This window comes from Littorina saxatilis, linkage group LG11 (assembly GCF_037325665.1).
Source record: "Littorina saxatilis isolate snail1 linkage group LG11, US_GU_Lsax_2.0, whole genome shotgun sequence".
Lineage (NCBI taxonomy): Eukaryota > Metazoa > Mollusca > Gastropoda > Littorinimorpha > Littorinidae > Littorina > Littorina saxatilis.
The window spans coordinates 42,773,819-42,799,921 of NC_090255.1; the positions used below are offsets into that span (position 1 = coordinate 42,773,819).

The following is a 26,103-nucleotide window of genomic DNA, read 5'->3' on the forward strand; positions in this document are numbered from 1 at the left end:
GTTAAGCTGGGTGACATCCACCACCGTGGACACCTCTCCAAACATCACCTTCCTACTCGGTATCAAAGTTAGGAAGGTGACCCCCAGAGAGACTCGCATGGCCAATCCAAGAATCACCCAGCCCAACAACTTCCTGCCCCCAGGGCGGAAGCTTACGTTGCCCAGCCACGAAAATGCGTGCTACATTCCTCGCGCGAACATACACCACTTTCACCGGAGAACCCGGCTACACGTGGCCATATGCCAACTCCAGGGCAATGGACAACGATCCCCGAAAGCTGAAGAGAACATCCTGTTCCTCCGAACTTCCAGAAGTCGGAACCGGAAAGAGGTGGAGTCAGTTACGCCCTGCTCTCAACCACCCCTTCCGGTCAAAACTTAAATGCCGTTTTCCGCCGACCACGTCACTGCGCTGGACAACTTGAACGGCAAGTTAAGCTGGGTGTCGTCCATCCCATGGACGCACCCTCGTTAACCTTCCTGCTCGCCATCGTAGTCAGGTAGGAGACCCTAGAATGACACCCATGGTCAGCCCCAGAGTCACCAATAACTTAAATGCCATTTCCGTTAGCCCACGTCACTGCGCTGGACAACTAAAACGGCAAGAAAGCTGGGTGTCGTTAGCCTTCCTGCTCGCCATCGAGTCAGGTAGGCCACCGCGGCCTATTCAGTCACACCGCCCTGCTGGAAACCAGACGCAGGAGGTTGACCTACAGACGGACACCCGCGGTCCGTCTCTCAAGGCTGGGAATCCTCTACCACTGAGGCATCCCCGTCATCCGCCCTAACCTCCGACTCGAGATCAAGCTCAGAGCCAGGAGGCAGAACATCAGACAGTTTATCGTCGGCAGAACCGACCACTTCCTGCCCCCTGGGCGGAAGAGGACTAAAACGGTCCCCGATATTCTCATAAAGAGACGTACGGAGGCGTTCGTCCTTTCGCTGCTCATAAGAACTCTCACGGCATCCAACGCACGAGAGAGCCCCCTGAGCTCGCACACCGGCAAGCGGTGTAGACATACCTTGTACTGGTGTCACATTCGGGAGAGACACCAAGTCGGTACCCCCATCCTGCGAAGCATGGACATCCGCCCGAGTCACAGTCGCCGAAGGCTTAGCGGAAGTCGAAGCCGGAACTGCAGGCGACCGCCGGATCTTGGCTAAGGAAAAAACATCAGAAACACCCGACGGAAGCGCACACAATTCCTCCCGAGTGGAAGATAATCCAGACGCTAACGACGAAAACTTGAGAGCTCAGCGTCAAAAATAAAGAAGCAACGTCGGCTGGCGCTAACCCAGGGCAGCCAGGCGAAACAGAAGCAGAAGAAGCTACACCAGAACGACTACTCTTGTCAGAAAGTAAACAAGTCTGACCGGAAGATTGTTCGTACGTCTGCTTACACGGGAGACTTAACAGAAGTTGACTCAGATGACACAGACGCGGACTTCCCTGCGCCCTTATCTCTCCTTGAGCTTCTTTTCGGAGGAGTAACGTCAGCTACCTGCCTCGAACTAGGCTTCCGTTTAGCGCTATCAACAAGCGAAGCCTCCGCCATAGCAAACAACTCACGAAAAATTTCACAGAAAACAATTTCAGAAAAATTTCACAAGTACACACGAGCGACGAAAACGTCGCTAAAGTTACAACAAAAACGGAAAGATCTCACCACACAGCATAGGTACAGGTGTAAAGTAAAGGCGGCGACCAAGGGGAGAAGCCAAAGCAAAAGACTCTGGCGAAAAGCTGAAGACAGCAGGAGCGTACATCAGGAGCGTCCTACCCAGTTGAACCGCTGAGAGAGAATGATACAAATGGCGGCGTATGCGCACGCATACGGATGTTGGACCGGACATCGGTCTGATATTATGGGATGGATCACTCTTTTTTAGGGTGGTCTCCCTTGTTACCAAGGGGAACGTGTACAGCGTTACCAGCACTGAACTAGAGTTAATTGCTATATGTGAGTTGGGTAATAATATGTAATTTAATTGAAAAGTAGTATGAGAGATTATGCAAATGAGTACTAAAAATAGACCTGACAGTGCCTATGCTATTTTCCAAACCTCCTTCCTTTTCACCAGAGTGAGCCGTTTTGAAAATAAGTTACCAATTGGAACTTACTGAAAACTGTTTTCTCATTTAAATTGAAGTTTTGAGTCAATAATTATTGATAATTTACATCAGGACAAGGGAGGCAACTGAGTTATTTTTGGTTTTTATTAATTTGTCAGAAATTTTTCAAACATGGTTATTTTCCATCCTGTAGATGAAACTTGTTTAAAATCAAGTTAAATTACATATTCTTACTCCGAATCACATAAAGAGCATTGACGCAGTCTGAATAGCTAAGGTCTGAAAAGGCTACCCGTCTTAAAGTTTAAAAGGGAAGCAACCCAACCACAAAAAAGGTAAACACAGCTATGGCAACGACCATATACCCGGGGAGTTACCTCCCCTGCCGGGTATGTGACGTCACTTCCATTGCTGCACCACGTGGTACACTCATTCGACATCTTTCAGTTCTGACGAGAGGTCGTGTTTTCCATAGGCTCTGTGCGTTGTTGGAGTTTTCATAACACCCACCGACCACCTACCCGTCTGCTTTCCCTCTACCTGGTAGTTGGTGAGCTCTTTCCATTTTACCTTACCTATCGTAAGAACTTTTGGCTGGTTATTGATAATTTTCGTCCTTTTCGGACTTGTGAAATTTTGTCAGTAACTGTTGTTGTGTTGTGTTGGCCGCCATTTGCATTTTGGCCGGCATGGCAGAGAACGCGAGTAGACGTGGCAAGGGCGATGTTAAGGGCAAAATTAAACCTAAATCATCCTCTCAAGGTTCTAAACCTGTGTTAGTTGTCCTTTCGGACAAAGAGAAAAACACTGTCATGTCTGTTACCATTTCTCCTCCCGGACACGCTAGCGCGAGCGGTACTACTTCTACTTGCGTTACGTCGGCGGCTTGCTCGTCCTCCGTTTCTTCAGACGGGCAAGCTTCACTTGTGTCTTCGTTGTTGAGCTCTTTGGTTCCAGAGATTCGCAGTTTAGTTCGCGACGAACTTAAGCGTGCTACTCCACCGGAAAGCACCGTACATCCGCCTGCAGTGAGCGATGCCCGCTCTTTGGCTTCCTTTTCCGGTTTTGTGGTGACGGCTTCCTGTGCTACCGGAACTTCGACTACTCCTTCGGCTTCTGCTTCCGCGGGGAGCTCTCAAGGTACGTCGAGCTTGTCCTTCGGCTCTAGTGAAGCCACTGGACTGTCCCTGCTGGGACGGAGCTCACCTGGCGCGGGTCACTCCCGCTTTCCTGCTCAGTCTCGTTCAGTACCCATTGAGCGTGAGTTCGTTTCTGAGCAAGGGCGGTTTCCTTCGGAAGTCGCGCTTCCGGGTTTTTCCGGAAGCGAAGGTCCTCCTTCACACTCCCATTCAGCGGCAGGTGTTGGAGTTGACTGTGGACTGGCCTCCGGGCAGCAGGGCTTCCGGCCTCAGTCATCACGACCAGCGTTTCCACATCAAGGTGTGGCTTCGCCGGCCGTGTTTCCGGCTCAGACCGGATCTGCTTTCTCTCTTCCGGGTACTCCTTCTCGGATGTCCTTGGTTGAGAGTCAGCTTCCTGACTACGGACGTTTGGGGCATTCTTCCCTTCACTTTGGTGTTGGGTCGACACCCCTTCCGGTTCCGGCGGCTTCAAGCTTGCCGTCAGCGCTCCCTTCTCTGCCTGCTGGTATGGTTACGGGACATGACGGTTTGCGGTCTGGGGGGTTTCCGGTTTCGGCTTACCCTGACCGCCAGCTTGCTTCCGGTTCAGTTGACTTCGGTCAAGTTGATCATGGCTATTCTGACACTCAGTCTGTAGCCAGTGAGCAACCTCGCTCGGGATTTCCGGCGCAGCTCAAGCGTGCTTTGGAGGCTGCCGCGGAAGTTACTTCCTGGTATTTTCCGGAAGGTGCTTCTGCTAAGGGTTCTTCAACCTCAGCGGCTCCGTCAGCTATGGCTGACTTCCGGTATGCGAAGGAGGGCGACGAGAGCTTCCGCTTTGCCGAATCTCCTTCTGTGGCATATCAGCTGTCTCAGGTTTTGGCTCGTCCATCTCCTGCCGGAAGTGGTCTCCCCTGCACGCCTGTTCCGTTACTGGTTCCGCACGGTCCAGTTCCGGAAGAGGCTCAGTCTTACCTAGCTTCTATGGCTCACGCTTCTTCTTTTACCCCCTCTGGTCTTAAGAAGTTCGTGCTGCCGAAGTTTTCTCGCAACTTACTGGCTTCTTTTGCTCTTCCGCGTACAACTCTGTCTGTTACGCCGGACTTGCATCCTCTGTTGGCCAAGCCAATCAAGCCTTCCTCGGGTGTGGTCTTGCCTGATCACACTCTTCTGGCTTCTGAAGAGATCAGTCGGCAACTCCTGGAGTTGTCCTCCATCTCGGAGACTCTGATCAGATCTCTCTCTCGCGCTCTTACTGAGACGCTTGATCCTTTCTTGCTCAGTCGCGAGCAGGACGCTGATGACGTGTCCACGCTCCTCTCGGCCCTGGCCAGGGTCAATGAGGAACAGATGCGTCTGTCTGCCCTTCAGTATGTGCACTCTGTTTCGTGTCGTCGGGATTTATTCCTCGCTCACTCTCAGTTTTCTGAGCAAACGACGCTGGACACACTCAGAGCTTCGCCGGTTGTGGAGGGGTCTCTGTTCGGTCCTCTGATTTTCGATGCGCGAAGATCAGAGATCCAGTCCAACAGGGATCAGCAGTTTTCGGACTTCTCCCTTCAGGCTTTCAAGCAGGCTAAGACTTCTAAGCCCAAGCCTCCTCAGGCTTCCGGCTCGTCTAAGCCTGCCGGCACGAAGCAGACAAAGTCTTCTTCTCAACCCTGGAGGGGTTCGAGAAAAAGATCAGCGTCCGGCAGGGGGCGGGGTGGCTCTAGCAGCAAGCCCCACCCCCAATGAAGTGTTCCCGGTTTCACCCCCCCCCCCCCCCCCGCCCTCCACTCTGGTGATGGCGGGGGGCCCCTCCCGGGCTCTATCACACTGGTCGGCCACCATACACAGCCAGTGGATAGTGGGCGTTGTGGGATCGGGTTTTCGTCTACTTTGGCTGGACAAAAAGGCGCCGCTTTCCCGGCGTCCGCCGGCATGCAAGCCCCCCTCCTCGCAGGAGGCAAGGTCCGTCCTTCAGGCGGAAATTGTCACCCTGGTGCAGAAGGGCGCGGTGGAGAAAGTCCTAGACCACAGCTCTCCGGGCTTCTACGGGCGGCTTTTTGCCGTTCCCAAGTCGTCAGGAGGGTGGCGTCCCGTCTTGGACCTATCGCAGCTCAACACTTTCTTGAGAACGATACGGTTCAAGATGGAGACGCCGGCTTCGGTCAGGGACTCCCTCCGTCCAGGAGACTGGGCGACCTCCATCGATCTGACAGATGCATACTTTCATATTCTCATGCATCCGTCCGACCGGAAATGGCTCCGTTTCCGGTGGGGCGATCAGATCTTCCAGTTCCGCGCTCTTCCCTTCGGGCTGTCTCTCGCACCTTGGGTCTTCACCATGGTCGTGAGACAGCTATGCGCACTGGTGAGGTCGCAGGGTATCCGGCTCAGGGCATATCTGGACGATTGGCTCATCATGAACCAAAGCCGGACAGGTTGCTCGGGTCATACCCAGTCTGTTCTTCGTCAAGCCCACTTGTTGGGCTTTTCGATCAACACAACAAAGTCGGAACTGATTCCGTCGCAGACGTTCACTTATTTGGGAATGTCTTTCAGCACGGTCCCTTGGACTGTCCAACCCTCTCAGCGGCGGGTGGACAAGCTCCAAGCGCTTATCAGGTCCACTTTGCCTCTCCTGCGGGCTTCCCTCCGGACGCTGGCATCCATCTTGGGACAGATGGAATCCATGGCTCTCTTGGTGCCTCTGGGCAGAGTTCACAAGCGGCCTCTTCAGCTTGCTCTGAAGCCGTATGTGGACTCTGCTCATGTGGACTGGAACGTCCTCGTCCCTCTCCAGGGATGGTTCCAGTCAGCGACCCTTCCGTGGTTGGACTCGGACTGGGTCTGCAGAGGTGTGCCGATCGCCTTGCCTCCCCCAGACACGGACCTCTTCACAGATGCGTCTCTGTCGGGGTGGGGAGCGCACACAGACCGACAGACTGCGTCGGGCCTGTGGTCGGCAGAGCAGAGCCACTGGCACATCAACCTGCTGGAGCTCGAGGCTGTGGCCCTTGCTCTGGAGGAGTTTCGGCCCTCCCTTCACGCCCATCATGTTCGTCTGTTCACAGACAACACGACTGTGGCAGCTTATCTGAACAAGCAGGGGGGGTCGCGGTCCCCTTCTCTTTCGAGAAGGACCTGCGAGATTCTGGTCTGGTGCTGGCACCATCAGATCACTCTCACAGCCAGGTACCTTCCGGGGAGCTTGAACACTTTGGCGGACGCGCTCAGTCGCTCCGACAAAGTGCTTCAATCAGAGTGGACGATCACTCAAGGGGCACTGCTTCGCCTTTGGGCCCTCGTCCCAAAGCCTCTGGTGGATCTCTTTGCCACCCGTTTCTCGAAGAGGCTGTCAATCTTCGTCTCGCCATTCCCGGATCCCGAGGCTTGGCAGACAAATGCATTGGCCTTTCCCTGGACAGGGCTTCAGGCCTACGCCTTTCCTCCCTTCCAGCTACTCAGTCGAGTACTTCGGAAGGCGGAAATGGAGGGTCCGGATCTCCTGTTGGTCGCTCCTCTGTGGCCGTCTCAGGTTTGGTTCCCGGACCTTCTAAGGCTCGCCCACGGTCCACCAGTTCCGCTCTTTCTCACAAAAGGGGAACTGGTGCAGCCTCACACCGGCATACCACACGAGGATCCCTCGTCTCTGAATCTTCACGTGTGGAGGTTGTCCGGTCCTTTCTGAGGCGTTCTGGTGCGTCTGAGCAGACTCTCGACTTAGTGGAACGCTCTCATAGGGCTTCTACGTCGTCAGTCTATGCTTCCCACTGGAAGGCCTGGGTTGCCTGGTGTCAGGCCCAGGGTTTGAACGCGCTAGCCCCTCGGTCTATGCACGTGGCAAACCATCTTTCTTCGCTTGCGTCTCAAGGAGCCTCTGCTTCCTCCTTGAGAGTTAGGAGATCTGCCATTGCGGTAACCTTACGCCAGATGGGCCGCTCTATTGACGTCAGTGGAGTCATTTCACGGGTGATTAAGGGCGCTGCCCTTAAAGAGATTTCTACTCGTTCCCCCATGCCAAAATGGGATCTTTTCCTGGTACTCGAGTTCTTACGTTCTGCACGATTCGAACCTCTGGTCACGGCGAGTTTCGCTAACCTGACGCGCAAAACTCTTTTTCTGCTACTAGTAGCTTCTGCGCGCAGAGGAAGTGAGATCCATGCGCTCTCCGGAAACCCGGAGGATATCTCTAAAGAACCTGATGGTTCTATTTCCTTGCGTTTCCGGCCACATTTTCTGGCTAAGAACCAGACCCCTGACCAGGCCTCGCCTCTGGTTCGCGTCAAACCTCTGACTAGCATACTGGCTCCCGGAGATCCGGACGCCCTTAATTGTCCTGTGCGAGCCCTTGACATCCACCTTGCCCGGTCTCAACCGCTTAGGTCGAAATCTCAAAAACTCTTATTTATCTCCATTAATACTGTGAGAAATAAGGATATTGCAAAGACGACAATGGCTCGGTGGGTGTCCGCTCTGATAAAACAAGCATATGAGTGGAACCTTGCGGAAAAGGGGGGGGCACTGCCTGCTTTCCCTCTGAACTCTGCTAGAGCTCATGAAACCAGAGCTTGGGCGTCATCTTTGGCCGTCCTACGGTCACGAAAGCTGGACGAGGTTCTACGCACAGCCTACTGGCGTTCTGAGGATGTCTTTTTGAACTTTTACCTCAGAGATGTCTCCGCTGTTCGGCAAGATGGTTCAAGAACGCTGCCTGCCTTGATCGCAGGTGGCCAGTTCATTTCAAGGGTTTGAGGTGAGTTTGGTTTTTCATTCCCACCGCCTTGCTATCTGCTCTTTATGTGATTCGGAGTAAGAATATGTAATTTAATCGAAAATTTTTAAGTAAATTTTCATTTCATTAATATACTTACCCGAATCACATAGTGTATTCCCTCCCGCCAACCCCGCTTATGATATTTTAGTTTTCTTTAATGTCGAATGAGTGTACCACGTGGTGCAGCAATGGAAGTGACGTCACATACCCGGCAGGGGAGGTAACTCCCCGGGTATATGGTCGTTGCCATAGCTGTGTTTACCTTTTTTGTGGTTGGGTTGCTTCCCTTTTAAACTTTAAGACGGGTAGCCTTTTCAGACCTTAGCTATTCAGACTGCGTCAATGCTCTTTATGTGATTCGGGTAAGTATATTAATGAAATGAAAATTTACTTAAAAATTTTCGATTTATTCATGAGAGCGATTCCGGGGGGGGGGGGGGGGGGGGGGGGGGGGGGGGAAGGTAAACAGGCCTAAAGCTGGTTTTTGTATTTTTAAAAAAAAAAGTTGGTGTGTGAGGGATTGTTACCTTGAATACAGTTTCTAGTAATATAAATACAGGTTGGCCTTGGAGGGGGTTGACAGGTCTGCCTTTTGTTGTGCTTGCTTAACAGAATTTGTGTTTGACATTGTGGTATCAGTTTCAAAAAAGGGGCAGGTTGTGCTGCCATTTTTTTCTCATAAAGCCAGTAGATGCCAATGTTGCTTTACTTTATACTAAAACTTATAGATTTGATCAGCTTAATGCATGATGGAGAAAGGAGCCTGTAGCCTCAGTCTTGACGTTTGTTGTACTGTGTTGCAGCCTGGATGTACATCGGCCTCATTGGAGGTTTCATCTTCATTATTATCCAACTCATCTTGCTCATCGACTTTGCCCACGGCTGGGCTGAGACCTGGGTTGAACAGTATGAAGAGACAGGGTCCAAGGCTTACTACTTCGGTGAGTCAGTGATGAGGATACAGTGGAACCCCCCTTTAAGACCCTCCAATGCCCCTTTCAACACTTTCTACCCCACCTATGTTGACCAAGTTTTTTTTTAGCCGGGACCAGCTGTGCTGCAGCAGGTCACTCAGAATTGTAGTAACTGTGCAGAAACTGTGTGTCAACACACTGGAATGCAGGCGTTAGATCAACGTTACAGGAAGCGACTGAAGTGACTGTGTGTACGGATATATCCGTACCAGGTCAGATAGAGCCATATGAGAGGGTACGGATATAATATCTGTACCTGGGGAGACAATGAGTTAAGACTATACTTTTTGAGTATTTTTGTTCATAGACATAAGTGATAAGATTTTATTACAACCACGTGCAGTACACAGGAATGTTGCTTATAATAATAATAATAATAATAATAACTGGACATTTTTAAGTGCCTAACCTATGGCTCTAGGCCCTTTACAAAGGAACATATATATACAGAATAGAACAATTAAAAGTACAACCTACATAAAACAAATTAATCATACAGACACAAATCACCACATGTACTGTTTACACAATAATCATATATGCAATACACACTATACAAACATACACAGCTAACACTCTCAACAATCATAACAACTTTATGGGAGAGGAGTATGTGCAGAAATGGAATGAAGAAGACATTAGGCCAGGAACGTCCCAGTAGTTTGAATATTTCAGGGTTCATATGTGACCCTCCACCACGAAATGAGTCGCATGTCACCTCACGCGGTTCTGCGCTAGGCTCGATATAAGTCCGGGGAGTGTCTGGTAACAGCGTGAGGGTCACCTTAGTCACAGGCTTATAACTCAAACAATGTTCGCTCTTTTCTAAAACGGTTTTCACCACTGGATAGAGCATAAAAAACTCTTTAGGAAAATGTAAAAATATGAAAATCATGCAAAGGTGACATGCGACTCATTCCGTGGTGGAGGGTCACATATTAGATCTGGTAGTGTGCATGTGTCTCAATAAGTAAGAGGCACATTAATGTTGTGTATCTGTAGAATGCGTTTGTTGAAAACTCCATTGTTAGGTGCTGTGTTATCACAGGTTCTTCTTCTTCTTTGTTCATGGGCTTAGACTCCCACGTTCACTCATGTTTTTAGCACGAGTGGATTTTTACGTGTATGACCGTTTTTTACCCTGCCATTCAGGCAGCATACGCCGATTTCGGGGAATGTTATCACAGGTAAAACTAATTTGATTCCAAAGCCAGTTTCTTATATTGGCTCTTTGCACCAGATTAAGGCTCTAACAGAATAATTTGGGGAGAGGTTAAGTCTTTTGCGGTCTTTATCCAGAAAATGTGAAGTTTTGTTTTCATTGCTTACGGAAGATCTTGCTCTGGAAAAGTATTTTCCCTGTTCTAAACACATACTGGGTGAAATTGAAAGCGGCGTATGGCTGTCTGAATGGCGGGGTAAAAACAGTCATACACTTAAAAATCTACTCGTACAAAAATATGAGTAAACATGGGATTTTCAGCCCATGAACGAAGAAGAAAACATATTTCTTTCATTTTGACACATTGTAGGACTTTTCATTGATTATGAAAGAGTTACACGAACTAAAAACTGTTGTGTTTTTTTGCAGGGCTGTTCTTCTTCACGGCAGTTTTCTACATTGTGGCCATCACTGCTGTCGTCCTGTTTTACGTCTTCTACGCTGATGTGAGTCATTGGTGGTGCTAGCACGACTTCAGCATGTGTTGAATGTACCGTCATGTGAGTCATTGGTGGTGCTAGCACGACTCGGGCATGTGTTGAATGTACCGTCATGTGAGTCATTGGTGGTGCTAGCACGACTTGGGCATGTGTTAAGTGTACCGTCATGTGAGTCATTGGTGGTGCTAGCACGACTTGGGCATGTGTTAAGTGTACCGTCATGTTTGTCAATTACCAAAGGTTGGTGTTGCATACTGTAACCTTCAGGGAAACACACAGGGTTGCTGGTTTTCCGGTTACTCCAGTTTGGAAGAACATTCAGAAATTGATTTCCAGTTTGACTCACAGGCATAGCTCTATGTTTAGTATTTGTCAGCAATGTGTGAATGGGTTTAGTGCTCCTGGGATTTGAAGGTTCAGGTTTGGAGGTACAGTGTTACCTGCTATGTAAGGCCCCTCTGATTAGTGGATACCTTCCAATCAAGGACACTTTCTGTCTGTGCCTTCTCTATAACCTTGATCAAAATTTGCCGGTCATGACAGGCCACCTGTAATGTAGGGACACTTTCAGGTGGGCCGATCATGGCAGGTAGCTATGTAATGTAGGGACACTTTCAGGTGGGCCGATCATGGCAGGTAGCTATGTAATGTAGGGACACTTTCAGGTGGGCCGATCATGGCAGGTAGCTATGTAATGTTGGGACACTTTGAGGTGGGCCGATCATGGCAGGTAGCTATATAATGTAGGGACACTTTCAGGTGGGCCGATCATGGCAGGTAGCTATGTAATGTAGGGACACTTTGAGGTGGGCCGATCATGGCAGGTAGCTATGTAATGTAGGGACACTTTCAGGTGGGCCGATCATGGCAGGTAGCTATGTAATGTAGGGACACTTTCAGGTGGGCCGATCATGGCAGGTAGCTATGTAATGTAGGGACACTTTCAGGTGGGCCGATCATGGCAGGTAGCTATGTAATGTAGGGACACTTTGAGGTGGGCCGATCATGGCAGGTAGCTATGTAATGTAGGGACACTTTCAGGTGGGCCGATCATGGCAGGTAGCTATGTAATGTAGGGACACTTTGAGGTGGGCCGATCATGGCAGGTAGCTATGTAATGTAGGGACACTTTCAGGTGGGCCGATCATGGCAGGTAGCTATGTAATGTAGGGACACTTTCAGGTGGGCCGATCATGGCAGGTAGCTATGTAATGTAGGGACACTTTCAGGTGGGCCGATCATGGCAGGTAGCCATGTAATGTAGGGACACTTTCAGGTGGGCCGATCATGGCAGGTAGCTATGTAATGTAGCCCTAGCAGTACCACCCTTTCACACATTAGCAAGATCGTGTATGGAAACGTGTACGGGTAACATCATCAAATCTAGTGTTTACGTCACGCGTTTACCAAGATCTGCAGTCTTGGTGGAAACAAAACAACGTATGATCTGCAGTCTTGGTGGAAACAAAACAACGTATGATCTGCAGTCTTGGTGGAAACAAAACAACGTATGATCTGCAGTCTTGGTGGAAACAAAACAACGTATGATCTGCAGTCTTGGTGGAAACAAAACAACGTATGATCTGCAGTCTTGGTGGGAACAAAACAACGTATGCATTTGGAACATTGAAGAAAAAAGTGAGTGACGGGTGACGCAATATCTACACGTACGCGTACAGGTCTTTGCTACACGTTCGATCATCTAGAACACTGTATTGACACAGTGTGTAGTAAAGTGTGTGTGTGGTGTTGCAGGGGGACTGCAAGCTGCACAAGTTCTTCATCTAGAACACTGTATTGACACAGTGTGTTGTAAAGTGTGTGTGTGGTGTTGCAGGGGGACTGCAAGCTGCACAAGTTCTTCATCTAGAACACTGTATTGACACAGTGTGTTGTAAAGTGTGTGTGTGGTGTTGCAGGGGGACTGCAAGCTGCACAAGTTCTTCATCTCCTTCAACCTGATCCTGTGCCTCACCATCAGCGTCATCTCCATCCTGCCCAAGATCCAGGAAAGTCAGTCCTCCTTTCTTCTCTCTAAGTCGGTCCTCCTTTCCTCTCTCTACCGCAGTAAGCCGAACACAGTGTTGGGGTGAGAGCATCACCGTGTTCGGCCGACTTTCGGTGAGACGACCCGCAGTCGGCCGACTGAAATTTTGTTCGTGAAACCCGATAACGTCGGATTACAGTGGTTCTCTCGGACAACTGCAGTTGGTCGACTGTGTTTCTGGCTTATGAAACTGGCCCCAGGCCTCTGACCAAATTTTCTAGAGTGCCAGATGTGCAGTTTGTCACAAATCTTTTAATGTGTTATTTTCAATTGGCAATAGAACCCTCCGATTCACTTTATGCCTGCCAGTCAATGGACACTCGTCACCAACTGCGTCTTTCACTATAGTTGAATATCCACACAGACATCCTTCCACGATAAACCACGTTGAGCATGCATTTCCACAGCTTCACTTTTTCCTGGCCCAGAGAGAATGACAGATTCATGGTCAGGCAGAGAGGAAATAAAGTTAAAATAACTAAAAGCACATTTGACATTTGATTCTTTTTGACTCACATGCGAAGCAAAAGTGAGTCTATGTACTCACCCGAGTCGTCCGTCCGTCCGTCTAGACGGACGTCCGGACGTCCGGAAAACTTTAACGTTGGATATTTCTTGGACACTATTCAGTCTATCAGTACCAAATTTGGCAAGATGGTGTATGATGACAAGGCCCCAAAAAACATACATAGCATCTTGACCTTGCTTCAAGGTCAAGGTCGCAGGGGCCATAAATGTTGCCTAAAAAACAGCTATTTTTCACATTTTTCCCATTTTCTCTGAAGTTTTTGAGATTCAATACCTCACCTATATATGATATATAGGGCAAAGTAAGCCCCATCTTTTGATACCAGTTTGGTTTACCTTGCTTCAAGGTCAAGGTCACAGGAGCTCTTCAAAGTTGGATTGTATACATATTTTGAAGTAACCTTGACCCTGAACTATGGAAGATAACTGTTTCAAACTTATGTGGGGCACATGTTATGCTTTCATCATGAGACACATTTGGTCACATATGATCAAGGTCACTTTGACCCTTATGAAATGTGACCAAAATAAGGTAGTGAACCACTAAAAGTGACCATATCTCATGGTAGAAAGAGCCAATAAGCACCATTGTACTTCCTATGTCTTGAATTAACAGCTTTGTGTTGCATGACCTTGGATGACCTTGACCTTGGGTCAAGGTCACATGAATTTTGGTAGGAAAAATGTGTAAAGCATGTGAGTCGTATGGGCTTTGCCCTTCTTGTTTATTTTTGACCGCTCAAGTTTGAAATCACCTGATCGGTGTGGCATACCGGGCAAGTTGGTAGCGAGTCGTCCATACGACTTTAAGATAAGATAAGATAAAATAAGAAAACTTTAATGTCCATTTTCATTTTACCTAAAACATGGACATTTTTCTTTTGGCTCCACATCGCATTTCTAATAAGACAAATAATCTTTAAGAAGATATTCACAGTTTCCTTTCCAGCTTCTGTCATCTTTTCTCTTATAACTAATGTAAAAATGCTTACATGCAGACATACTTTGTTAATTTTCACCACTGCTAGTGTATTTAAGTTGAGTGTGAGATGTGTGTTGTTGTTGAGGGTAAGATGTGTGTTGTTGAGGTTGAGATGTGTGTTGTTGTGTGCAGCTCAGCCACGCTCGGGACTGCTGCAGGCCAGTGTCATCAGTGCCTACGTCATGTACCTCACCTGGTCCGCCATGACCAACAACCCAGGTAACACACATACATAATAACATACTCATGCACGCACACACTCACACACACACAAATACACACACACACACACACACACATACACACACGCATGCACACACACACAACCACACAACCACACACACACACACAACCACACAACCACACACACACACACAACCACACACAACCACACACACGCTCCCTTCATCTCGAAAAGTTTCAACACTCCGGGAGTCTGAAGAGTCCTTTTCCTGATAGGAAAAGTTTCCTAAACTTGTGGGAGGTTTTGGCATTTGGGGGAATTTCATACAATTAGCTATGCCAAAAATCTGCATTGAAATCATTCTGTCAAAACGGGGAATAAATGATGCCAGTCGAGACAAAGCGCTGTACCTCCAAGCGACTCTTGTACATACAGGGATGTTCATTTTTCAATTCATTCCTGATTTCCAGTTTAAGACAAAGTTAAAAGTTAATTTAAGGTTTGTCTGTCGGGAATAGATTTATGTTTAAAAGTTTGCCTGTTCAGGTTTATGAATTTTCATTGTCATGGTTCCTGATGTAGCGCAGGAACGCCTGTTGTTAACTGCAGCTAATCCATCAACTGATTTCAGGTGATTGGGAAGGGTTTTTCTGTCAGGAATAGCTTTATGTTTCAAAACTTGCAGCATTCTATATTCAGGTTTAGGGCCTGTGGGATTTGTCAGTTTCAGGGCTGATAATGTAGCACAAGAACCCATGTTGTTAAGGGCAGTCACCTGGGTTCGGCATTCTGATAATCATCACTCCACGGCTATCGCCAGTTGTCTCTCTGACCGGACGCTAAATTCCTACGCGAATCTATCAAAACAAGAATACAGAGTTATCTCCCATATGTTGTTTGCGAGCAGTGTTCGCGAGACGAAAATGATTGCAGATTGGCCGACTTCGACAGTGATCTCCGCTCTGTTCTTCATAGTTATGATAAAGACATCGTTCTAAGGTCAAAACAAGTCGAAATTTTGGGACTGCTGCCGGAAGGAGACCGTAATATATGGTTGCATCACTGTCAACTGGTTACAGAAAAAATCGTCTGCTCCAGCGAGCGCCGAAACCAAACAGTTGATTATCACGTGACAATTTTTGTCATATTTAGAGTTGTTTGCAGTAAATACAGCCGCGAAAAATAGCTCGCTTGAAACTAACCCTAACCCTGTCTTACATATCAGGTCCTTTGTAATTTAAAAATTACACAACACCATGAAAATTCATTATCGACGATCGCGAATCTGCTTATATCCGTAACACATTACAAAAAGATCTAAATATGTAAAAAATCGATTTCCTCTCCAGAGAAGGAAAACCAAGGCATCCTGTCAGGGATAGAATGAGACCCGAAGGGAAGTAACTCATTTTTGACCTGGGTTCAGGATGCTGGGTTCGGGTGATTGGGAATTGTGAGTCAAGCACGGTGTGTGTGTGTTCCAGACAGGGAATGCAACCCCTCGCTGAGTCAGATCTTAAACCCCACGGGCAACGACACCTCCTCCACCAAGAGCGACGGCGACTACGCAGAGACAACCTTCGATGCTCAGGGCATCATCGCTCTGCTTATCTGGCTCTTCGCTGTCCTCTATTCCAGGTAAAGTCCCGGAGGGGGAGGGAGGGGGGGAGGAGGGGGGGTCTTGGTTGTGATTCCTGGCAACATTTAGTGATTTTACAAATAACATTCCAGATTTATACCAATCAAAATCAAAATCTTAAACCCGTATTCACCTGTGCTGCTCCAGTACATCTAATTTATTACCCCCTTACATGCTACCTGTGATTGTTGACACCTGTGTTTACCTGTACTGTTGACACTACCTGTACTGTTGAAACAGTGTTTACCTGTACTGCTGACACCTGTGTTTACCTGTGCTGTTGACCCCTGTGTTTACCTGTACTGTTGACACCTGTGTTTACCTGTACTGTTGAAACAGTGTTTACCTGTACTGTTGTCACCTGTGTTTACCTGTACTGCTGACACCTGTGTTTACCTGTACTGTTGACACCCGTGTTTACCTGTACTGCTGACACCTGTGTTTACCTGTGCTGTTGACCCCTGTGTTTACCTGTACTGTTGACACCTGTGTTTACCTGCACTGTTGAAACAGTGTTTACCTGTACTGTTGTCACCTGTGTTTACCTGTACTGCTGACACCTGTGTTTACCTGTACTGTTGACACCTGTGTTTACCTGTACTGTTGACACCTGTGTTTACCTGTACTGTTGACACCTGTGTTTACCTGTACTGTTGACACCTGTGTTTACCTGTACTGTTGACACCTGTGTTTACCTGTACCAGGCATGGGAATTGTCCGCCGAACGGCGGATTTCCGCCGAATTTTTTTTTTGTTCCGCCGAAAATGCAAAAGTGTCCGCCGAAAAAATAAAGGGGGGAGGCACACAAAACAAGTCGCGTAAGGCGAAAATACAATATTTAGTCAAGTAGCTGCCATTTTTCAGCAAGACCGTATACTCGTAGCATCGTCAGTCCACCGCTCATGGCAAAGGCAGTGAAATTGACAAGAAGAGCGGGGTAGTAGTTGCGCTAAGAAGGATAGCACTCTTTTCTGTACCTCTCTTTGTTTTAACTTTCTGAGCGTGTTTTTAATCCAAACATATCATATCTATATGTTTTTGGAATCAGGAACCGACAAGGAATAAGATGAACGTGTTTTTAAATTGATTTGGACAATTTAATTTTTATAATAATTTTTATATATTTAATTTTCAGAGCTTGTTTTTAATCCGAATATAACATATTTATATGTTTTTGGAATCAGCAAATGATGGAGAATAAGATAAACGTAAATTTGGATCGTTTTGAAAATTTTTATTTTTTTTTACAATTTTTAGATTTTTAATGACCAAAGTCATTAATTAATTTTTAAGCCACCAAGCTGAAATGCAATACCGAAGTCCGGGCTTCGTCGAAGATTACTTGACCAAAATTTCAACCAATTTGTTTGAAAAATGAGGGCGTGACAGTGCCGCCTCAACTTTCACGAAAAGCCGGATATGACCGTTTTAATGACGTCATCAAAGACATTTATCAAAAAAATGAAAAAAACGTTCGGGGATTTCATACCCAGGAACTCTCATGTGAAATTTCATAAAGATCGGTCCAGTAGTTTAGTCTGAATCGCTCTACACACACACACACACACACACAGACAGACAGACAGACAGACGCAAATACACCACGACCCTCGTTTCGATTCCCCCTCGATGTTAAAATATTTAGTCAAAACTTGACTAAATATAAAAAGCACCGGTTACTTTGGCCTTTGCGCAAAAGCCCGCGAAAACTTTCCGTACTTTGTTCACGCACTGCTACCGCCCGCCTCAGTTATTGAACTTTTATGTCTTGAAAGTAAACCAGATTGCAGAGATTGTGTTACAAGTTACATTTTCCTGTTTGTCTTAAGAAGATCAATTTTTTTTACAAATTTAAACCATATAATACATGTATATATTTTTTTTCTTCAAAAAAGCAAAAATTGGTACATTTTTGTACTAAAAAATCTGATTCTAAAAACAGAATTTAATGGCAAACTTGGAGCTCAGATGACACCAGATTGCACCATCTGGGTTCTTTGGAGAAATTTTTTTTCCGGGGGGGGCATGCCCCCGGACCCCCCTAGTAAGGCTAGGCGCTTCGCGCCGTCGACTTGACGCTTCGCGTCTTCAGTTATAAATTTTCCGCCTTTTATACAATTTTCAATTCCCATGCCTGCTGTACTGTTGACACCTGTGTTTACCTGTACTGTTGACACCTGTGTTTACCTGTACTGTTGACACCTGTGTTTACCTGTACTGTTGACACCTGTGTTTACCTGTACTGTTGACACCTGTGTTTACCTGTACTGTTGACACCTGTGTTTACCTGTACTGTTGACACCTGTGTTTACCTGTACTGTTGACACCTGTGTTTACCTGTACTGTTGACACCTGTGTTTACCTGTACTGTTGACACCTGTGTTTACCTGTACTGTTGACACCTGTGTTTACCTGTCCTGTTGCAGCATCCGTACCTCCAGCAACAGCCAGGTGGGCAAGCTGACCCTGTCGGAGAGAACCATCCTGCAGACAGACACAGGTAGGCGTGATTTGAGAGTGACACCTACAGCCTGGTACTTTTTACCCTCCCAACCCCTGCCCCATTCCCTCCCACCTATCTCCTTTGCATGCAGAATACTGTTTTGAGTTTGTTAGGACATTTTTTTTTTTTTTTGAGCACAGTGTGTAAATATTACTGTAAGTTGATGTTGTCATGGTAAAGACGTAAACGTATGCATGCAAAAAGTGTGTAGGCTTGTGGATAAGAATAAGACATCAGAAGAGAATGGTAACAACAGACACAACAGTTTGTGTAGCTCTTGTGGTTAAGATTGCATGGAGAATATCAGCCAGGGATTTGTAGGGAAGCTGAACTTTTAAATACTCTTAGGCCAAAAAAAAAATTAGGTCTGTTTACGGGAACATAGGCCAAAAAAATAGGGTCGGTAGGTCGGGAATTTTTTTTTTTTTTCCCAAAAAACCATATTTTTACGTTATTTTGCAAAAAAAAAAAAAAAGATTTTTTTTTCTTCCCCAAATGCCAAAAAAAAGTCTAGGGTCGCGCGAAAAAAAATAGGGTCGGTCGGGTTACCGTTAACAGACTATTTATTTTTTTTGGCCTTACAATGAAGTAGTCACTCGCTGAATGCTGGGGAAAACTTGTGGTGCTGGCCACATTGTACAGTCTCATTCTCACACTCTTTTTTTTTTATCACAAAGTTGAGTTTGCTAACCTCTCCCCTTCAGATAACTGTGAATTTCTAGGCTTCAACATTCTTAGCTTGTTCATGAAAATAGTGTAAACAGTTGTTTGGGGCAGTGTTGGCATGGCATGTTGTAGATCCCAGCACATGGTGGTTGTTTCTTCTGCTTAGTCCTGGCCTGAACAGTTGAGCTTCTAGGCATGAAGGTTGAATTAATCCTTCCTACCCAAAGCTTTTTTTTTATACTCTGTATTATACACTAAACACAGTTTTAATTTAATGTTGTTCTAGTTGATTGTTGTGTGGAAAGGAGTTTTGTTTGTTTGTTTGCTTAACGCCCAGTCCACCACGAAGGGTGATATCAGGGCGGTGCTGCTTTGACATTTAACGTGCGCCACACACAAGACAGAAGTCGCAGCACAGGCTTCATGTCTCACCCAGTCACATTATTCTGACACCGGACCAACCAGTCCTAGCACTAACCCCATAATGCCAGACGCCAGGAGGAGCAGCCACTAGATTGCCAATTTTGAAGTCTTAGGTATGACCCGGCCGGGGTTCGAACCCACGACCTCCCGCTCACTGGGCGGACGCCTTACCACTAGGCCAGCGTGTTGCGGTGTGGAAAGGAGTGGGAGGGCCTTACCACTAGGCCAGCGTGTTGCGGTGTGGAAAGGAGTGGGAGGGTTTTACCACTAGACCAGCGTGTTGCGGTGTGGAAAGGAGTGGGAGGGTTTTACCACTAGGCCAGCGTGTTGCGGTGTGGAAAGGAGTGGGAGGGCCTTACCACTAGGCCAGCGTGTTGCGGTGTGGAAAGGAGTGGGAGGGCCTTACCACTAGGCCAGCGTGTTGCGGTGTGGAAAGGAGTGGGAGGGTTTTACCACTAGACCAGCGTGTTGCGGTGTGGAAAGGAGTGGGAGGGTTTTACCACTAGGCCAGCGTGTTGCGGTGTGGAAAGGAGTGGGAGGGTTTTACCACTAGGCCAGCGTGTTGCGGTGTGGAAAGGAGTGGGAGGGCCTTACCACTAGGCCAGCGTGTTGCGGTGTAGAAAGGAGTGGGAGGGGGTGTCCTTGGTGATGATGATTATCATGAGAGAATTATGAAGAGAGCATTGCATGTATCATCAGCTGCATGCACACACATTATGACAATATCTTGCAGCATGACTTGCAGCTAGATTATGCAGCATGACTTGCGAGTAGATTTTACAACATCAACGTCAACGCATGTGTTCCTGATCCAAGTTGAGCACAAACAACCTCCAATTTTATGTTTGCTTAAAAAGCGGCAGGCTCGGGCACATGGGATAACTGTGGTAGCTGTTGTGCTAAAGGTGTGTGATGCCCCAGGCATGCGCTGATGTAGTAGTAATGGTACAGGGGAACCCCCGTTTAGGACCCCCCAATTTAACCCAATGCCTCCCGCAGCGCCCGCTAGCGCCCGCAAAATGAGCCTTTTATAGTTCCCGTAACGCCCGATAGCGGCCGCTAAACACTAGGTCGCTTACTTTCGGTTTCGCTTTGACCTATCCCATCATTCAATACCGCTAATACGCACTTCCGTTTCCGGAGGAAGTAAGGTGTTTTCCTGTGAAAACTGCATGGCAAAACTGAAAGTGTTTCGATCTCTGTGATTTTTTAAAGTTTGTCAATTTTTTGTGTGGCCAAAATGGAGAATCTTAGCAATGGCGACTTCTGGCGTGCCATCATGGGCGAGAGTGATAGTGATGAAGGTGGTTTTGAGGGGTTTTCTTTGGACGAAATTAACAAGAAGGACGAAAGTGACATTGACCTAGATGTTGTTGTGAACGATGAACAGCTTCTGAGGGAATTTGAATCGAGTGACAGTGATCGTGATAGTGATAACCATGGTGATAGTGGTGACAGTGATATAATTTTACCTGTTCTTGCTGCTCCAAATCCTCGTCGAAAAAAAAAACGGCTGTCAAAACAGAATCGTAATGAACTGACAACAAGGTGGAGTGATAGAACTACTCCTGTCCAGCCAAAAAAGTTCGATGTTGGTGTGACACCTGTCGGTCCCCAGCATGATTTGCCACCTGATGCAGCGGAGTATAACTACTTCAGTCTGCTTATTCCTGAACCTTTCTGGGAGGACATTGCCACCCAGACCAACCTTTATGCTGCTCAGAAACAGGCACAGAAAGGTGCAGACAAGAATTGGACACCCACTACTACAAAATTAGCAAGCCAACAACGCAAAGTTTTGTATAGTTTTTATTAACTCTAATAACAGAATGTCATATCACTGATACTTTCGAAATGAGCATTGTGTAACGTAATACAAACTGGTCCTGAAAAAACACCTAGCACCATTATAATAACTGTTATTTTTATCAAATGATGTTGCTGACTGACTAGCAGTTGTGTATAATTTACAATTTTGCCACTTGGAACATTTTTGTGCCTAAAAAAGCAAGAGAAGGGGACTAGAATATATTCTGAAAACGTGGATTTTTTGCATCAGTCAACTTTATCATTTTTTTTTCAAGCTGTGGATTAAGGTAAAACTCTCCTGGTGTTTCATTTTAAAGAAGTTAAATCTTTCAGCAATTTTTAGATCCAAACTACATTAAAATGTGAACAGTAGTTATTTTTATATGATTTTTTAAAGTTGGTAACCTGGTGCCTTGTACGGAGTTACTCCCCTTGCACTGGGAAATAGATAAGCAACAGGCTCTCAGAATGCGGGAGGCAAAGGGTTAAGACTCCCTCCTTTTTAAGACCTTGTTTTCTCAGACTTTCTGTTCATAACCTCTGTAAAATTACCCCCATTTTAAGACTCCCTCCTTTTTATTATATTTTAAGACCTGATTTTTTCAGATTTGTTGAGGTCTTAAAATGGGGGGTTCCACTGTATCATGGTCTGCATCACCTGTTGGGTTAATTTCTCTTTGTTTCTTTCACGTTGGTCTTCATGGTCACTTCTTTGCCTGCGTTGTTGCAGCGTTGTCATTAGTGGAGGATGGGTTTAGGCATGGTTGCTGATACTAGGGGTGAAGACTGCATGATGAAGGATACCTTGATATCCGTCACAAGGAAAAAGCATCTTTTTTGCATGCTGAAAAGTTTGAAAAAGTTTGGATCTTCTTTTGATATTTGTTTAAGCCTTTACTGGGAGAGTGCTTCTCACATTATCTCTGCACAGATCCCCTTGGGCTTTCTGGTTTATTGGCCGCAAGTCTAAGGAAGTTCATGTATACAGAGTAGAAATCTGGTTTGCACTTTGATCAATCTTTGTTAAGTGCCAAGTAGGCGGCTGCCAGGTGAGTCGTCTGAGGAGTTTCTCTTCTCGTTCAAGAAAGCCACACAAAAAAGAACATGAAGACAAAAGGTGCTGTTCTCTGAGTCTCCTTCATGCCCTCGATTCACCGACACAAAGCCATTCCTCACTGGAATCGAGAATAGAGTATGGTGAGGGTAACCCTACTTCTGGAGCTCTGCTTGTGTATTCAGGTGCAATACAGGACGAGCAGGGTTTAGGTTGAACCAGTTTTCATTCATAAAAACAAGATTCTTCTGCCATGAAATAATGAATTGGAAGTCAGTTTTAGACAAACTGATTTTTAGGCAGTCAAGAGTTTAAACCTCTTTCAAAAAACTAAAATCCAGATATTTGCCCCCCCCCCCTACTACTACATATGTATCCCCATTCCCTTTAAAATGAAGGTCTTCTGTAAACAAGTAAACACTCATGTAAACACCAGTCAGTGAGCATTTCAGTAATAATCCCTCTCTTTTAACCCACTCATTTTTTATATCTTGTTAACCAAAGTTGGTTTTGTTTGTTTTATTAGTTGTTTTGAATTTGTTAGTTTCCAATATTGTTGTTGAAATAGAATGCTTGCCATGCGTTCAGACATGAGATTTTACGTACATTTATTATTTTCTGTAAAATTCAAAGCCGCTGCCGAAAGGGTTTTGCATTTTGTTAGTCAAAATCAGCTGTAGGAAGTTCGTATGAGCCACAGCTTCACTCCCAGGGATGGCCACAGCTTCACTCCCAGGGATGGCCACAGCTTTACTCACAGGGATGGCCACAGCTTTACTCACAGGGATGGCCACAGCTTCACTCCCAGGGATGGCCACAGCTTTACTCACAGGGATGGCCACAGCTTTACTCACAGGGATGGCCACAGCTTTACTCACAGGGATGGCCACAGCTTCACTCCCAGGGATGGCCACAGCTTTACTCACAGGGATGGCCACAGCTTTACTCACAGGGATGGCCCAATCGTCCGCCCGATCGTCAGGGGCGAGTACAAAATCCGCCGGGATACTAGAAACCACCTGGCAACTCGCCCGGCTGGCCAATGAAAATGTTGGTCCAATTGCAACACGTTTGGTTGTAATATCAAGTTTCAAAACCATACAAACACTGCAGATGCAGCAACTGTGGTATGTTTTGGGCCAGCCAAACTTCTAGCTGGCCATAGTAACTTTCTTGAAGTTACTCGCCCGGTTGGGGAGTTAAAATGTTGAGATTTGGCCATCCCTGACTCACCATGAGTAGTTTCCATAACACTGGAGGTTTGAGAGTCCCATGTCTGTGCGTTAATGCATGCTAGTGCCTTACTGATGTTGGTGTTGTTTGCTTTTTCTCTTCGTTTGCTCTAGGTGCAACCAGTAAGTATAAGTCTCTGAGGCTTGTGGGGAACATGTAGCAAGGGTCAAACTCAGAGGCTTTCCACAACTTTACACTTGACTACTTATTCTTTACACGCATTTTCCCCTCGCGGCAGCTGAGCCAGGAAAATCTTTGCTTCTGCAGTGTAACTAACCCACAGTGCTTTCGGGTGTAGTGCGGCAAGATTGGGAGCCAGAGGGAAAGCTGTCAAGTGTAGCATGGATTATTTTGGGGGAGCAGGGGTGTTTTTTTTTTTTTTTCTTTTTGCATGGCTGTTAGTGTTTACGGTACTGTAGAACTAGCATGTGAAATGTTGGGCTTTAGACGTCTCTTTGTATTACCTCACTCTGCTGGGTTTAGGCAAAGCAAAGTGTTCAATTGTATCTACATTATGTATTCTCCTTCTCTGGGCCTGTTGAAAGATTATTAATTAATGTGAGATGTGTGCGCATGAGCATATTGAGTATGTGTGTGTCTGTGAAAGCCACAGGAGGTTGCAATTTGCATGAGAGGGTTCTGGAAAAGAACAGTATGAAAGCAATAGCCTATTGCCTCTGAAAGTTAGAATCAAGTCGTGCACTAATTCTTACTCTTGCCTTTGAATAAATTTTTTTCAAAATGGCGAAGATTGTTTTTTCAAAGTAAAAGGACTTGTGAGGAGCACTACTTAAGTTAAGTTTGAATAATACTGCAAGCATCTTGGTTCTTGAATGGTTTATTGATGATCTTTGTGTGTGTGGAATAAGAAAGAGGACAAAATTGCACAGACTTGTAACACTGTGCTTATTTCAGGTTCTTCTAAGGACGCTGCTTGTGAAAGCTCGGAAAATATCTTATGGTTAATTGGTATGCTCATGTTATATGTCAGTGTTACTGTCAGCTTCCTTGTTTTTATAAGGACAGTCAGATTTTGAGTCTTGAGTCTAGCTTCTAGGACCTGCCTAGAATGTTTTTTTGCACACACAAATCATTCATTGTTTAATGGCTGGTTTTTTCTATTAGGTACACTATCTTCATTCTCTATAGAAAGCATTTGACTGAGCATCCATAATCATGCCCCAATTCACATAGGCTATAATTCACATAGGCTATTTTAGATAGAACGTTTTATTTCTTCTTGTTTATGAATGTCGTTTTTGTACAGACAGAAGTTACATCATCCAAGTCAGTGTTCACTCTTATTTTATGAAGTGGACATCTTTGTGTCATAGTTATTTCCTGGCTTGAGCACATGAGCAGATTTGTTCTGGGTGTTTTGTCATTGGGGAGAATGGTGGAATTGCACCACTATAACAAGACGTTTTGAAGTTCATTGACTAGGATTTGAATTGAAACAGCTTCTCCTAAAATCCCTGGCTGAATATGAAATGAACCGGGAAGTATTATGAACTCTTGTTCTGCTAAAATGAGTTAGGTTCTACTTCCACTACCGCGACATTGCCTTCTCCCTTATCTCCCTACCGCCGCCCTCCCCCCCCCCCCCCCCCCCCCCCCCGCCCCTTCCTTATACTGACTGTCATTTGATACCAAACAAAATATACAAGTTTTTACTTTTCAAGGGGACATTGGGGTTGTTGGAGAGGGGGTGATTGCAACGTTTTGGCATATTCCTCTCACTGCATGATATTATGTGCAAATTGTAGTTTTGTGCTTTGCATGCAGATAATTCCTTTCTTTACTGTACGACATGTCATTACTATGTTACCTGCTTACAGGTAGTGTTCACCAAGCTTAGTGATAATGTAGTCAGAGTGATAGTAGTCATTCATACCCCCCGCGGGTTAAGGGGAAGAATTTACCCGATGCTCCCCAGCATGTCGTAAGAGGCGACTAACGGATTCTGTTTCTCCTTTTACCCTTGCTAAGTGTTTCTTGTATAGAATATAGTCAATTTTTGTAAAGATTTTAGTCAAGCAGTATGTAAGAAATGTTAAGTCCTTTGTACTGGAAACTTGCATTCTCCCAGCAAGGTAATATATTGTACTACGTTGCAAGCCCCTGGAGCAAATTTTCGATAAGTGCTTTTGTGAACAAGAAACCATTGACAAGTGGCTCTATCCCCTCTCCCCCCTTTCCCCGTCGCGATATAACCTTCGTGGTTGAAAACGACGTTAAACACCAAATAAAGAAAGAAAGAAAGAAAGTAGTCATTCATGGGACACATGTTTCAATGAAAGTTGTGTTCACCAAGCTTACTGATAATGTAGTCAGAGTTGTAGTAATCATTCATATGTGGACACATGTTTCAATGAAAGTTGTGTTCACCAAGCTTACTGATAATGTAGTCTGAGTTGTAGTCATCATTCATATGTGGACAC

General features: G+C 46.1%; 2 protein-coding genes across 3 annotated transcripts in view; one reads left to right on the top strand and one right to left on the bottom strand.

Annotated features, from left to right (window-relative positions):
* Nucleotides 1-26,103, bottom strand: part of LOC138980528 (uncharacterized) — a 321,773-nt gene that overhangs the window by 276,306 nt on the left and 19,364 nt on the right. The gene's annotated exons all lie outside the window — the stretch shown is intronic.
* LOC138980735 (serine incorporator 1-like) overlaps nt 1-26,103 on the top strand; it is a 51,403-nt gene that overhangs the window by 21,980 nt on the left and 3,320 nt on the right. Inside the window, exons 5-10 of the mRNA XM_070353640.1 lie at nt 8,761-8,898; nt 10,523-10,599; nt 12,513-12,606; nt 14,283-14,369; nt 15,819-15,972; nt 18,401-18,474. Coding sequence (XP_070209741.1) covers nt 8,761-8,898; nt 10,523-10,599; nt 12,513-12,606; nt 14,283-14,369; nt 15,819-15,972; nt 18,401-18,474 — 624 coding nt within the window. The remainder of the gene's footprint in view (nt 1-8,760; nt 8,899-10,522; nt 10,600-12,512; nt 12,607-14,282; nt 14,370-15,818; nt 15,973-18,400; nt 18,475-26,103) is intronic.